This window comes from Lampris incognitus, chromosome 18 (assembly GCF_029633865.1).
Source record: "Lampris incognitus isolate fLamInc1 chromosome 18, fLamInc1.hap2, whole genome shotgun sequence".
In the NCBI taxonomy this organism is placed as follows: domain Eukaryota; kingdom Metazoa; phylum Chordata; class Actinopteri; order Lampriformes; family Lampridae; genus Lampris; species Lampris incognitus.
In genome coordinates this window covers 42796946-42811806 of record NC_079228.1, presented here as the reverse complement: position 1 = coordinate 42811806, position 14861 = coordinate 42796946, and the positions used below count along the sequence as shown (strand labels likewise).

The 14861-nt window shown below is 43.4% G+C and overlaps 1 protein-coding gene across 1 annotated transcript in view; it reads left to right on the top strand.

Moving 5' to 3' along the window:
• Nucleotides 1–14614, top strand: part of lrp12 (low density lipoprotein receptor-related protein 12) — a 35571-nt gene extending 20957 nt beyond the window's left edge. The window contains exons 10-11 of the mRNA XM_056297872.1: nt 3011–3143; nt 12055–14614. Of these exons, the coding sequence (XP_056153847.1) occupies nt 3011–3143; nt 12055–12999 (1078 nt within the window). The 3' untranslated portion in view covers nt 13000–14614. The remainder of the gene's footprint in view (nt 1–3010; nt 3144–12054) is intronic.
• Nucleotides 14615–14861: the final 247 nt, after the last annotated feature.

Sequence of the window (14861 nt, the reverse complement as noted above, 5' to 3'; positions counted from 1 at the left end):
GGCACGTTTTCTAGCCCCTTCCCCAGGTGGGGTGAGTAGAATGGATCCTAAAGAGCGCTGCACAGTCATAGGTGCAGCTACCGAAGGGCTCTTTCTACCTCATTCTAAGAGCCCAGCGACTGAATCTGGTACCCACCACCTGATGTGCCGGCTCATGACTAGGGGCTTCCAGATCTCACAATCCTGCCCCCATCGCCACTTGCCAGTCGCCATAGGACTTAATCTGGGATGTTAGCGTGGATTCCTTTTATGGAGGACACCTGTGTGTGACTTTGTTGAACATGGGGAGACTGGTGCACAGACAGCCACCACACGTTCCTAGACATAGCTGGTTCAGGATCCAGTGGCATGGAGTCTAAAACGACTGGGGGTCCATTTCTGCTGCAGCCTTCATCCGCCTTCCCAGCTGTTGTGATCCTTCCCTAAAGTCAGCCATCATCCTCCACCTGTTCCACTGTTGAGGTGTTGGTTGGATTGCTGTTTGTCAGGGACCTCCCCCTTGACCTTACCGCCATGGGTGACCCTACCAGGAGTATAGCTCCAGATGGCATTGCTCTCAGGATCTCAGGACCATGCAAACTTCTCCACCACTACAAGGTGACAATCCATGGAGAAGACACATCTATCAGTACATATCGATCAGTCTCAGTACATGTCCATCAGTCTATCAGTACATATCTATCAGTCTCAGTTCATTGATAACCACCTCCTCCAGTTCCTACAGGAACCTTGGGGTGATGACCGAAAGATTATCATTCTCTGACCACATTATGACTGTCTCCAGTTGCTGCTTTGTATAAAATTTGAAAAATCACATGGTGTCTATGAGAACATGTTACCAGGTCCTGGTCCAGACTCTAGTCCTCTCTGTTAGACTACCTGTTAGACTGCAAAAGAAAGTGTAATATACTTATCATTAACGCTGTAAAGAATCCAGATTGATGCTGTGTATTTGGTTTTTAACCTGACAAGATATGAGCATGCTTCTTCTATTTGTGTCTTTATATTGACTACCTGTTGATGAACACAGAAAATTCAAAACCTGGTTGTTCAAACCAGACCTGAAGTCAGTTATGTATCAATGTGAGCCTATTTTGACCTATAGATTGTTTGCATATGATGTCACGTCACTGTGTTGCTGTGGCACGAACTACAGATGGAGGGCAGGAAGTAATTTTTTACATATGAAGCACTATCACAAACTTTCGAAATGCCTGTTTGGCATCATTTATGGTTGCTCAAATTGATCAAACTGAGAAACCACAAGGAGTTTTTATTGAGTACCAAAAGTTGTTGTTCATGGGGGGGATGCAAGAAATTGACCAAAAAACGCCGGAGAAAATGGCTTGCAAACCTTTTACATTACATTCCAGTCATTTAGCCGACACTTTTATTCAAGGCGACTTACAATAAGTGCATCATTTAACGTAGGAGATCAGGAGAACTACTAGTCATCAGAGGTCATAAGTGCATCTAAACAAGCATCTAAGAGCAAAACCAGTGCTAAAGTAAAAGCACAAAAGCTTTTTTTTTTAAATGAGTGCTAAGAGTGAGTGGTAAGTGAAAAAGATAGGAAGGTACTTGGTGTGTCATCTGGACAGAAGAAAGACAAGGAGACTTGGTGGTACTCGCTCAGGTTGTCAGCCATTGTTACTTTCTGAAGCGCAACTTTAGAAACATGTCTTGAAAATTACATCACCTTAAACGCTCTCACATCACATCCGCATCTAAAGGGAGACGCATGCACATTGTACCCGGTCTTAAAGCGATATACACACAAATGTTGCGTCCATTCTTAATGGGTTGTCATTTATCGGCCGTTATAAACGCCGATGCCAATTTATCTGCAATTAACTCATATCGGCTGATAATATCAGCACGCTGATGTATTTTGATTTGATTTTGATATACTTTAATCATCCCCATAAGGAAATTACACTCTGCATTTAGCCCATCCTAGTTGTGTAGCTAGCAGTCAAGTCAATTTATTTGTATAGCCCAATATCACAAACAGTGGGCAGCTGCCGTGCAGCGCCTGGGGACCAACTCCAGTTCGTCTTGCCATGCCTAGGTCAGGGGCACCTTGGTCTAGCAGAGTCAGATAAGGCTTATGTATGCAGTGACCACTTTGTCAAAGGTAACATAACTTATGTGGCTATGTTTATGTAGCTAACTGTTCGTCCATAACATGGAACATTTTAAGATATGACATTGCAACTACAATTTGTGTTGTTTGGCTTAGTCTAAGACACACCTTAGAAATTATAGTTGCTGTGTTTGATCTTAGTTTCCCTGTGTTGGGATCTGCAGAAGTGTGTTTTAGAAACTGACAGTTACTGTCATTTCCCTTCGTTGGGTAGGGTAGGCTACAATTACATGTACATACATCTTATACAAAAACAAAAGCAATTAATTTACTGGTGTTTCACCGGAATTTTGAGTGGTTAATCCAGTAACGTTAAGTAAACAACCGTAACGTTAACATTGAGCGGTGCCACGGCATTTACTGTTTGTCGCTAGGTTAATCCACAGGACCATAAAAGACAACCCACTCACCCTGGCAAAAACCAAACGACAGTCATTGTGCAGCACCTTGGTGCCAAGGTTGTGGACCCAACTGCTAACAAAAGTTGTATGCCTCCATGCTTTTGTATGCTGCATTTGTTTTCTTGAATATAAGGATGTCTGGAGGACAAGGTAATTGCTTATACCTACTGCCTCAATAGCAGGCAAGTCTTTCAATTCAGTTAAAAAAATCCCTCTTCATAAAATAAGGATCATGTCCAGCATATCTTACTTTCTGTTGATACCTTTCTCTCATAATATCATCTAAGCTAGCATAGTTCGGGCTTTCCGCCATCTTGTCCATTCTGCTTTTCACTTCCTGCCCTCCATCTGAATCTTGCGCATCATCAGAATCACGTGACTGCAAACAAGCTATACAGACTGTGACTGGCTCCTGCCTGGCGGCCCTTCTTCTTTAGATAATTGATGTAATTGGTTATTACAGGTCGTTTGAGACCCAGCTGTCTCGGGTGGAGGCGGAGCTACTGAGGAGGGAGGCCCCGCCTTCTTATGGTCAGCTGATTGCCCAAGGGCTCATCCCACCAGTGGAAGATTTTCCTGTCTGCTCTGGAAATCAGGTACTCGCACTCAGAATACACACAGACAGACAGACAGGTTTTCAGACACTGAAACAGGCAATCACACAGACTTACAGACAGACAGATGGGATGTTTATTAGTCTTGAACTCCCCCAAAACGAGCATGGGAGCATCTGGTGTACATAGACAGTTGCAACGTATACCAGATGCTCCCATGCTCGTTTTGGGCGATTTCAACCATTGCAAACTTGAAATGTCTGTAATTGAGTTTCAACAGTACATTAAAGTGACACTAGAAACAGTAAAATTCTTGACAACTGCTATTGAAATATCCAGAACACATATACAGCTAGAGCCAAACCGCTGCTGTCCAATTTTAATCACAACACTGTTCAGCTCATTCCCATCTACCACTCAATCCTTAAGAGGAGCAAATCTCTTGTTAAAACTGTTAAAGTCTAGTCCACTGACAGTATTGAAACTCTGAAGGGGTGTTACTTAAAACACAGACTGGGACATCGTCCATGAGTCTGATTTGAACAAATCCACAAGAGTCATCACAACTTACATTAACTTCTCTGTGGATGCTTTGATACCTTAAAAAACATAAAAAGTATCCAAACGAGTCCAACATTACTGAGGACATCGAGGATTGTATTGGATGCAGTAGGTTTGCTTTGAGGAATAAGGACCAAGTGCAACTAAGCTCAGCACAGAGCGAGCTGAACCAGAAACTCAACACAGCGAAAAGACTATACAGGTAATCCATTGAAAAGGAATTCTGTGCAAATAATACAAAGAAACTGGTCCACAATGAAATCTATTACAAATATGACTCCCACCAGGAAAACACTACACACAACAGACGACGATACTATGGCAGGTGACTTGAACAACCTCTATATTAGTCAAAGAAGGTTGAATCAGTTCCTCTGGACACGTTTATTGAGAGAAACGTTTCATCACTCATCTATAAGTGACCGCTTCAGTCTCTACTGACTGCAGGTATCACCACCCTTATAAACAATACAGTGGCAGGATGTCTGGGTGGCATGGCGGTCTATTCCGTTGCCTACCAACACGGAGATTGGCGGTTCGAATCCTCACGTTACTTCCGGCTTGGTCAGGCGTCCCTACAGACACAATTGGCTGTGTCTGCGGGTGGGAAGCTGGATGTGGGTATGTGTCTTGGTCGCTGCACTAGCACCTCCTCTGCTTTGTTGGGGCACCTGTTCGGTGGGGAGGGGGAACCTCGGGGAATAGCGTGATCCTCCCACATTCTATGTCCCCCTGGTGAAATTCCTTACTGTCAGCTAAAAAGAAGCGGCTGGCAACTCCACATGTATCAGAGGAAGTATGTGGTAGTCTGCAGCCCTCCCCGGATCAGCAGAGGGGGTGGAGCACTGACCAGGATGGCTTGGAAGAGTGGGTTAATTGGCCAAATACAATTGGGGAGAAAATGGGGGGAGGGGGCCCAAAGTGGCATAACGAACGAAAACAATGATTGGTTTCGTATGTAAATAGGCGTGACCATTAACTAGAGTTACATTGGCCATGTGTACTATTCACAGAGGATTGTGGAATAGTTGCAATCACAGCATTGTAAGATGGTGACAGATGTACTTAGCCCCCCCACCCTCAGCTCAGGGATGGTTGTTCCCTCTTCACATAGATGGCTTCTTTGACTCCCTGTTCAAACCAGCGTTCCTCCCTATTAAGGCTGCACAATATTAGGAAAAAAATCGATATGCGATAACGCTGTTGAATATTGTGACGACGATATGACTCACGATAAATAAACAAATATTGAAGTATACAATTTTAATGTCTTTCTGCTTCAGGTTGGCTGCTAACATAGAGCCCAGACATTGAACAGCCTGTGCACACTGAATAAACACTTGAAACGCAGTATTTCCATTCCAGCAACATGGTTTTATTGAAAAAAATGCACCTGGCTACAGCTGCTATATTGACTATGAACAAATACCACCAACTTGGTTCCATGGCAACACAGTTTCTTCATCACTTTAACACATTTGGGCCTATTTAAATACAGCAGCTACTAGGAGTTTAAATTATACATGATTGTGTAACAGTCTCCATTTAAAACTGATGTCTTCGGGCTTGCAATACATGTTTAATGGATGCTAAAATGCCTCCATCATGAAATGAGGGCGTTATCTCGGTTATCCCAAAGGAGGGAAAGGACAGATTAGAATGTGGATCATACAGACCAATTTCAGTGCTGAATATTGATTACAAATTATATACAGCCATCCTTGCCAAAAGACTGGAAAAGATCCTTCCCCAGCTTATACATAATGACCGGACTGGGTTTATCCCACAAAGCCAAGCTCACGATAATATTAGACGGTCATTGCACATATTAAACCATATCCAACATTACAAATTGGAAGCCCTCTTAGTTAGTCTGGATGCTGAGAAGGCTTTTGATTCAGTGAGTTGGCCGTTCTTATACAACATTCTTGAAAAATTTGGCCTACACAAAAACTTTGTAAAGGGCATCCGTACATTATATAATAAACCATTAGCCCGAATCAAAATAAATGGGTACCTTTCAGACACTATATATTAGAGCGTGGTTCGAGACAAGGGTGCCCAATCTCACCATTACTCTTTGCGCTTTATATTGAGCCTCTTGCACAGTGGATAAGGTAGACTGAAAGCATCAAAGGCATCTGCATAAATGGAGAAGACCACAAACTGGCATTGTACGCTGATGATAGTTTGATTTATTTAAGTAAACCCCTGAACTCACTTTCTGAATTAATGAAACTCCTAGAAACATTTGGTAGATATGCAGGATACAAACTAAATGTAAAGAAAACGCAAATTCTGGCTTTTAATTATGCACCCTCAAAACACCTTAGGGGAAAATTCCACCTTAATTGGAATCAGAACTCATTGAAATATTTAGGAATATACTTACCGAAAAAAATCTCAACACTGGCAGAGATAAATTATGGTCCCCTCTTAACAAAAATTAAAGATGACATACATAGATGGAATGCTGTCTCTTTCCTTGGTCTCAGTCATCGAATTGATTCTGTGAAGATGAACATCCTTCCACAATATCTCTATTTATTTCAAGCACTTCCTGTAGAAATGTCTTCAAAACAATTCTCCGAATTAAATAAGATCATTTCCAGATTTATTTGGCAGGGAAAAAAACCCAGGGTTAAACTCAAAACTCTACAACTACCAAGCGAGAAAGGAGGAATGTCATTACCCTGTGTCAAGGATTATTTTTATGCAGCTCAGACTAAACCCTTAATCAACATATGTAACCCAACATTTCATGCCAGGTGGAAAGACATGGAACTCTCCATTATGAATGATTCTCCAATTCATGCAGTATTGGCTCACAAAAATTTAGGAAGGTTTATAGATAAGGTGCAAAATCCATGCGTTAACGCCCAACTAAAAATCTGGAATATGATAAGAGAAGAATATAAACTGGGCCATACATTACAAATAATTCAATGGTGTGCCTATGATCCTGAGTTCAAGCTTAATAAAATGGATTATAGATTAAAGTCCTGGATTTCAAAAGGAATAACAACATTCTATTCCCTAACAGAAAAGGGACACTTAAAAGACTTTGAAAAGTTGAGGAAAGAATATGATCTTGAAAATCTGATTTTTATAGGTATCTCCAGATACGTAATCATTTTGAACATACCGTTAAAGATAAAACAGACTTTAATGATCCTATACTGAGGATATTTATTGGTGCCTATCAAAGAGACTCAAATAGGGGTGTTGTCTCGAGATGTTATAAAGGCCTTATGACAAAAAAATCCCACTCTACAGAATACATCAAAGAAAAATGGGGAAAAGAAGGTAACTTGACAATATCAAATGATGATTGGCTTGATGTATGTAAATTCCATTGGAAATGCACCAACTCCCACATATGGCGGAAGTTTGGGTGGAAGTGTTTTAGTCAATTTTTTATTACACCAAAACAGAAAGCACATATTGATTGGGGGGGGGGGCACCAAATGTTGGAGACAGTGTGGACTTCAGGAAGCCAACCACTGGCACATATTCTGGGAGTGCCCAATGATAAGACCTTTCTAGGCAGAGCTTCACAAAGCATTGAAAAGCATCCTGAACAATGATCTGCCCTGGCAATTTTCCACAATATTATTAGGAAATGCCGATTTCCAGGCAGGACGGCTGGATTAATATTTATTTGGTATTTTGACATGTGCTGGTAAAAAAGCACTCACAAGACATTGGTTACTTCCTGAACCCCCCACAATACAGGAGTGGATAGATATAGTAAATGACATTTATGTTATGGAAAAGATGACTTTTTCCCCCCGTCTTCAGAAAAAGAAGTTTGTTAAATTCTGGACCAAGTGAGTCAAATATGTGTGGCCCTTAAGGCCAGATTTTGTGGAGATATTGAATTAATTAGATTTTAATACACCCTCTCTCTCTACCCTCACACTCCTTTTCCCTACCATGCATTGGGAACCTTCATACTCTCCCTACCACAAACTGGGAATCCTCATATCACCTCTCTCCTGTATAGTCTTATGTACACACGTTACCTCTCCCAAATTGTATAAAGTTCTTAAAGTTTGCCTTTTTTTATGTGTGTGTGTGTATGTATGTATGTATGTATGTATGTATGTATGTATGTATGTATGTATGTATGTATGTATGTATGTATGTATGTGTATATATACGTATACAGTGCATCCGGAAAGTATTCACACCCCTTCACTTTCCCCACATTTTGTTATGTTACAGCCTTCTTCCAAAATGGATTAAATTCCTTTTTTTTCTCTCATCAATCTACACACAATACCCCATAATGACAAAGTGAAAAAGGTTTTGTAGAAATTTTTGCAAATTTATTAAAAATAAAAAACTGAAATATTGCATGTACATAAGTATTCACACCCTTTACTCAGTACTTGGTTGAGGCACCCATGGCAGCGATTACAGCCTCAAGTTTTCTTGGGTATGAAGCTACAAGCTTGGCACACCTATATTTGGGGTATTTCTCCCATTCTTCTCTGCAGATCCTCTCGAGCTCTGTAAGGTTAGATGGGGAGCGTCGCTGCACAGCTATTTTCAGGTCTTTCCAGAGATGTTCAATGGGGTTCAAGTCTGGGCTCTGGCTGGGCCACTCAAGGACATTCACAGACTTGTCCCGAAGCCACTCCTTCGTTGTCTTGGCTGTGTGCTTAGGGTTGTCGTCGTGTTGAAAGGTAAACCTTCGCCCCAGTCTGAGGTCCTGAGCACTCTGGAGCAGGTTTACACCAAGTATCTCTCTGTACTTTGTTCCATTCATCTTTCCCTCGATCCTGACTAGTCTCCCAGTTCCTGCCGCTGAAGAACATCCCCAGAGCATGATGCTGCCACCACCATGCTTCACTGTAGGGATGGTATTAGCAAGGTGATGAGAGGTGCCTGGTTTCCTCCAGACATGACGTTTGGCATTCAGGCCAAAGAGTTCAATCTTGGTTTCATCAGACCAGAGAATCTTGTTTCTCATGGTCTGAGAGTCCTTTAGGTGCTTTCTGGCAAACTCCAAGCGGGCTGTCATGGGCCTTTTACTGAGCAGAGGCTTCCGTCTGGCCACTCTACCATAAAGGCCTGATTGGTGGAGTGCTGCAGAGATGGTTGTCCTTCTGAAAGGTTCTCCCATCTCCACAGAGGAACGCTGGAGCTCTGTCAGAGTGACCATCGGGTTCTTGGTCACTCCCTGACCAAGGCCCTTCTCCCCTGATTGCTCAGTTTGGCTGGGCGGCCAGCTCTAGGAAGAGTCCTGGTGGATCCAAACTTCTTCCATTTGCGAATGATGGAGACCACTGTGCTCTTCGGGACCTTCAAAGCTGTAGAATTTTTTTTGTACCCTTCCCCATATCTGTGCCTCGATACAGTCTTGTCTCAGAGGTCAACAGACAATTCCTTTGACTTCATGGCTTGGTTTCTGCTCTGACATGCACTGTCAACAGTGGGACCTTATATAGACAGGTGTGTGCCTTTCCAAATCATGTCCAATCCATTGAATTTACTAGAGGTGTGTAGAATGTTGAGGAAAAAAAAGAATTTAATCCATTTTGGAATAAGGCTGTAACATAACAAAATGTGGGGAAAGTGAAGGGGTGTCAATACTTTCCGGATGCACTGTATATGTAGTTTTTTGTTTGTTTGTTTGTTTTTTTTTTGTTTTTGTTTTTTTACTTGTAAGTTTAAAAAAAACCTGAATGGCAGAAGAAAATGAAACTTATTGTTTTGATATACATTTTCTGGTGTGAAAAATAAAGAATTAAAAAATAATAATAAATAAAACTGATGTCTTACCAATTGTGCACGGTAACTAATGTTAGAATTTTATTTTTTACATTATATTTTGTTACTGAGGCGGAATCAGCCAAGTGACACTACCGTCTTTTTTTCCAGAAGGGGCCATCAAAGTCAACACAACCTGCATATACCATTTATCGCAGTTCAACCAGTCTTTTGCGATAGGTATATCGCACATGTTGATGTCGCGATGATGGTAAATTTTCGATATATTGTGCAACCCTACTCCCTATCAAGGATGTGCACATTCTCATCCTTGAAAGAGTGGCCACTGGCCTGTAGATGGTGTAGACTGTGGAGTCCTGGTCTGTAGATGGTGTAGACTGTGGAGTCCTGGTCTATAGATGGTGTAGACTGCAGAGTCCTGGTCTGACGTGTTAGCTCTCCTGTGTTGTGTCATCCTCTTGGCCAACGTCTGTTTAGTTTCCCCAATGTACAAGTAACAGCAAATCATCCTGGCACTTAACAGCTACACTACTATATTGCTCTGTTTGTGCCAGGGGACCTGATCCTTGAGATGGACCCACTTCTGGTGCAGTGTGTTTTGGGATTTGAAAGCAACTGAGACGTGGTGTTCTGAAAATACGTGTCTCAGCTTTTCCAACACTCCCACCACATACAGAATCACCACTGGTTTACACTTAGACAGCTGTTGTCCTTCTCCTCTCTTCGATCAGCTGGTGCACTGTTTGGGCGTCTTCCTGGCTTTGACAAACGCCCAGTTAGGATAACCACACTTAACTAGGACCTGTTTAATGTGGGTTTTCTCCCCCCGGCCACTTTGTTGGTGGGGACGTTGTCAGCTCGGTGGTCCAACGTCCTGATGCTCCTGGTTTGTGCTCCAGTAGATGATGAGAGTCAAACCTTAAGTACTGATCAGTATGTGTTGGTTTACGGTAAACATCAACAATCAAATGTCCCCCATCACCAACTGCAATTTCAGTGTAAGGAGACTAACCTGTCATGTTCCACATCCTCCCTGGTGAACTTGATGTGGTGTCCACAGAGTTAATGTGGTCGGTGAAATGTGGTACGTCCTGACATTTAATTATAACCCAGGTGTCAGCCACAAATCTCAACCAAAGGCTTGGTGGTTTCCCTGGACAGGACATCAGAGCCTCTTTTCCACTTCCTCCATATACAAGTTGGCCACTACAGGTGAGACTGGGAAACCCATGGCACACCCTTTCTTCTGCCTTTTTTATAAGGGTGGGGTGTCTGCAGTCAGTTGAGACTGAAGAGGTCACTTAGATGATGATAAAACGTATCTGTCAATAAACGTTATGTCCAGATGAACTGATTCAACCTTCTTGTATTTTCTTACCTGGATTACTGAGCATGCCTCAGGACATCTGGGGGATCATTGTCCACCACTGATCCATAAGGCTTTTATTACTCAGGTTCATTCTTACACATACTTGGGTGTATATATTGACAGTAATCTGTCTTGGAATGACCATTGTAATTCTGATTGTACCAGGATCCACCAGAGACTACTTTTTTACTTGTTGCGTAGGGTGTTTGGGGTTGGACAGAAGGTAATGGTGTTATGTTGTCATGCTGTGATAGAGAGTATGTTATATGTTACAGGATTTCGGCTTGCTTTGGTAACATATCAGTTAAGTTAAAATATCACAAACACAGCAATGAAAGTGATGGGGGTGAGGGAGCATCCCTTCCTCCCTCCAGATGCTTTTTGAGAAGACAACAGTTGAACAGGCCGGGACCCCTCTCATGTTCTGTATTCAGAATACCAACTTCTCCCATCAGGCAGATGCTACAGGGTTCCAGTTAAATACAGGAAAACATACCTGAACCGATATCAAAACTCTTTCATCCCTCTATCAGTGAATCTCCTAAACTAGGAACACAAGGAGGGTGGAAATGAGGGGCTGTGTTGCACGTATTTGTCTGTGCTATGCACTTGATTTGTGTTATTGCGCTATGATGCATGTATTTTTGTGTTCAGCCTTTATGTCCCAGACACATGTCCCTAGGGACAAATAAAGTAATATTGAATGGTTTGATTCTCTTCTCCATCTTCCCTCGGTCTGTCCCACCAAGTCGTTTTAGTTTAACAGAGTATGCTCACTGTTCTGAATGCATGTATGTTTCTCTGTCTGTCTGTCTGTCTGTCTGTCTGTCTGTCTGTCTGTCTCCTGCTGTTTGCTCAGGGAAGCAGGTCAGTTCAGTGGAGAATGATCTTTCTCTCCTCTTGTTCTCTCCTTCTCTCCTCCCCAGCTCTGCTTTCCTCTCTACTCATATTGTAATCTTTCTTTAGTCCCCCCTCTTCTCTTCCTCCCCTCTTTCCCGTCTTCCATATCAAGAGGATGGTTTGATGTCTCACCTGCTGGCTCCCCTGTAACCTCCTTCTCAAGCATCTGTCACTTCCTCCTTATAGAGTCTCTGTTTTGTGGAACATAGATGAATGTATCTGTAGCAGGTGACAGCTCAGATCTGTCAGACATGACATGCTGTATGATTTATGATATGTGCAGTATTCTACATGATGTATGCTAATGGACTTATGGTAGAAGTAATTGCTTGATAAAGTGTTGCTATTAGGAGCTCTCACCAAATTCTCCTCTTTTCTCTCCAGGCCTCAGTCTTAGAGAATCTGCGCCTTGCTGTCCGCTCACAGCTTGGCTTCTCCTCCCTGCGTCTCACCTCCTCCAGTCGTCATGGTAACCTGTGGAGACGTTTCTTATCCTTCTCACGATCAAGGCGGTCAGGTTCTCTCCCACTGGTCTCCTCTGACCCAGAGGACAGTGGTGGTAACGGCAGCACTGGAAGTTCTGGTTCTGGCCAGCGTGACACAGAGCGTGGCAGTCGGCAGCGCGGCCCACTGACCGTGGACTCTGATGATACTGACACTGAGAGCGAGAGGGGGGGGGCTGTGGGTGGGGCAGTTGCACCCCTTCCTCACAAAACACCCCCCTACCATGCAGTGGAAGCCATCGTATCCATGACAACCAGCACCCCCACCCCCGGCTGTGACCAGAGCAGGGGGGTGTTTGGAGAGATACGGCCCAGGGACCGGTCCCCTGAGGGTGGTCCAGCTGTGGTGGCCAGCAGACTTGGTCCGGAGCAGCCGGTCTGCTCCTCACCACTTCTCTCTGCTCCTCAAACCTCTGAAGGCCCACTGGGCTCCGCTCTGAGCCGCCTGGCCCACAGCCTGCGCTGGGTCCGACGCTTGGGCAGAACAGGGCCAGAGCCCCAACAGAACCGGAACCAGAGCCCGCTGAGACATCTGGAGCAGGGAGGAGGGGACAGGAGGAGCAGCAGAGAGGAGGAGGAAGATGTAGAACTCCTCATCCCTATCTATGACTCTGACTCTTCTTCTTCCTCCTCATTGCTGGAGCCACGCCCATCCTCCAACTCTAGCCATATCCACCACCATCATCATGGTAGCAGTTGCCATGGAGGCAGAGAGGGTCTATGTGAACACTGTGGGATGGTTCATACAGCCCAGATCCCCGACGCCTGCCTAGAGGTTACAGGCAAGACAGAGAGCAGTGACGATGAACTACTGCTGACCTGCTAACTACACTGGACTACAGCTAAGCAGCATGCTAGGCTAATATATTAGACTGGACCACAGCTAACTAGCACACTATGCTAACACATAAAACTGGACTTAAGCTAACTATTAACACATTAGATTGGACCACGGCTAACTAGCACACTTGACTAACACATTTGACTGGACTACAGCTAACTAATTTGCTAGGCTTACTCATTAGAACACAGCTAACTAGCATGCTAGGCTAACACATTGGGCTGGACTCCAAGATAACCAGCTGTTTATGATGACAGATTAGACTTGACTACAGCTAACCAGTACTCTATGCTACCACATTAGACTTAACTACACAGAAGTAGCTAGCAAGGTTAATGTATTGAATTTAACTGCAATTACAACCATGCTGGGCTAACATGTCACATGACTGGACTACAGTTAAGCAGCAGGCTAGCGTAAAATGTTACATGACTGGACTACAGCTAAGCAGCGGGCTAGGCTAACACATTAGACTGGATTACAACAAAGCAGCAGGTTAGGCTAGAATTTTAGACTGGACTACAGCTAAGCAGCAGGCTAGGCTAACACATTAAAGTGAACTGGACCAAAGTGGGGATAAAGAGAAGCAGTGTCTGCCTAAATGACTGAGAGTCAGACTGGTGTCAGGTCAGAGAGCCACTCACACCAACTTGGTAAACCAACCCTGCTGGTTTAGATTCAAAAACTGTGGAAAATATAATGATGATGTCATAACCTGTTGGTACAGCCATAAATATGTTCCTCTATTGCTCTTTCTGCTCCACCCTTAATTAAGCTCCCTTCTACTCAACAAGGAATCCACTAACGACAGGCCTGAGCATTTCATTTGGTATGACATTAACCGTAGGTCCATCCATATTCACAGTCCTCAATGTTCTCCCTCCAGACCCTCTCCAGTTGGAGGGCTGCTCTGGATGACTGACAGACACATGTTGGTACGACATTTAAAGGTATCGCCCCTCGTCGCTCCCTGTGGTGGTCCGGCTTCTACATTTCACCATCCTGACTTCCAGTCAGCCCATTTGCATCCCTGAGACCTTTTTGCTGTGACTCAGATTTGACTTGGTACTGAGTGTTGGACTCTATTGTGATGTGAGAGAGCAGCATTGTGCTGACAATGTCCCTTCTACACTAACTGGCTTTTGTGTGATGGAACCTGACTTGCATCAGAAAGAATAGTCCAATTCTGTACTGAGAATATTTTTATCATTTTTGGAGATTTACTGAGATGGTCCTGTTTACACTCTGTGACAACACAACTGTATGTCTCTTCTTCCCCCAAACCATCTCCCTCTCTTCTCTTCCTCTCCTCACAGTGTCTCACTCCTCTCTCCCTTTGCTCTGTACAGAGGAAGCAGTTCTCTCTATTTATTAGTTTGTCCCAAATGTGGTGCTGAGATGACCCAGTGTGAGTGTGACTATATATTTATTATTAATACTATTATGAATATTGATTTGCTGGTAAGTAGTTGTTACCTGATGTTGCATGTTTCAAGCCGTCTTGTGATTTTTTATTTTACTTTATTTTTTTGTCAAGTGGTAAGGTGTTGAAAAGAAAGTAAATTTAATTGTTACTGCACTAAAGATTAAAGAGTTCATTCTGCTAACCTGCTGCGTTCTTTGTTTGTTCATATACGTAAACTGTAATCTCGATGAGCTGGTATTAAATACCACCAGCCTGTGGACCACCAGACCAGAACCACTGAAGCCACGTTTCCACCGCAGAAACCTTCCCCAGGAACTCGGAACCTTTTGAGGAACTCGGTGCATTTCCACCGCAGGGACCAGGGTCTAAATTAAGTGCAGGGGACATTATTTTACTCTCCAAAAAGTCCCTGCTCGGGGGG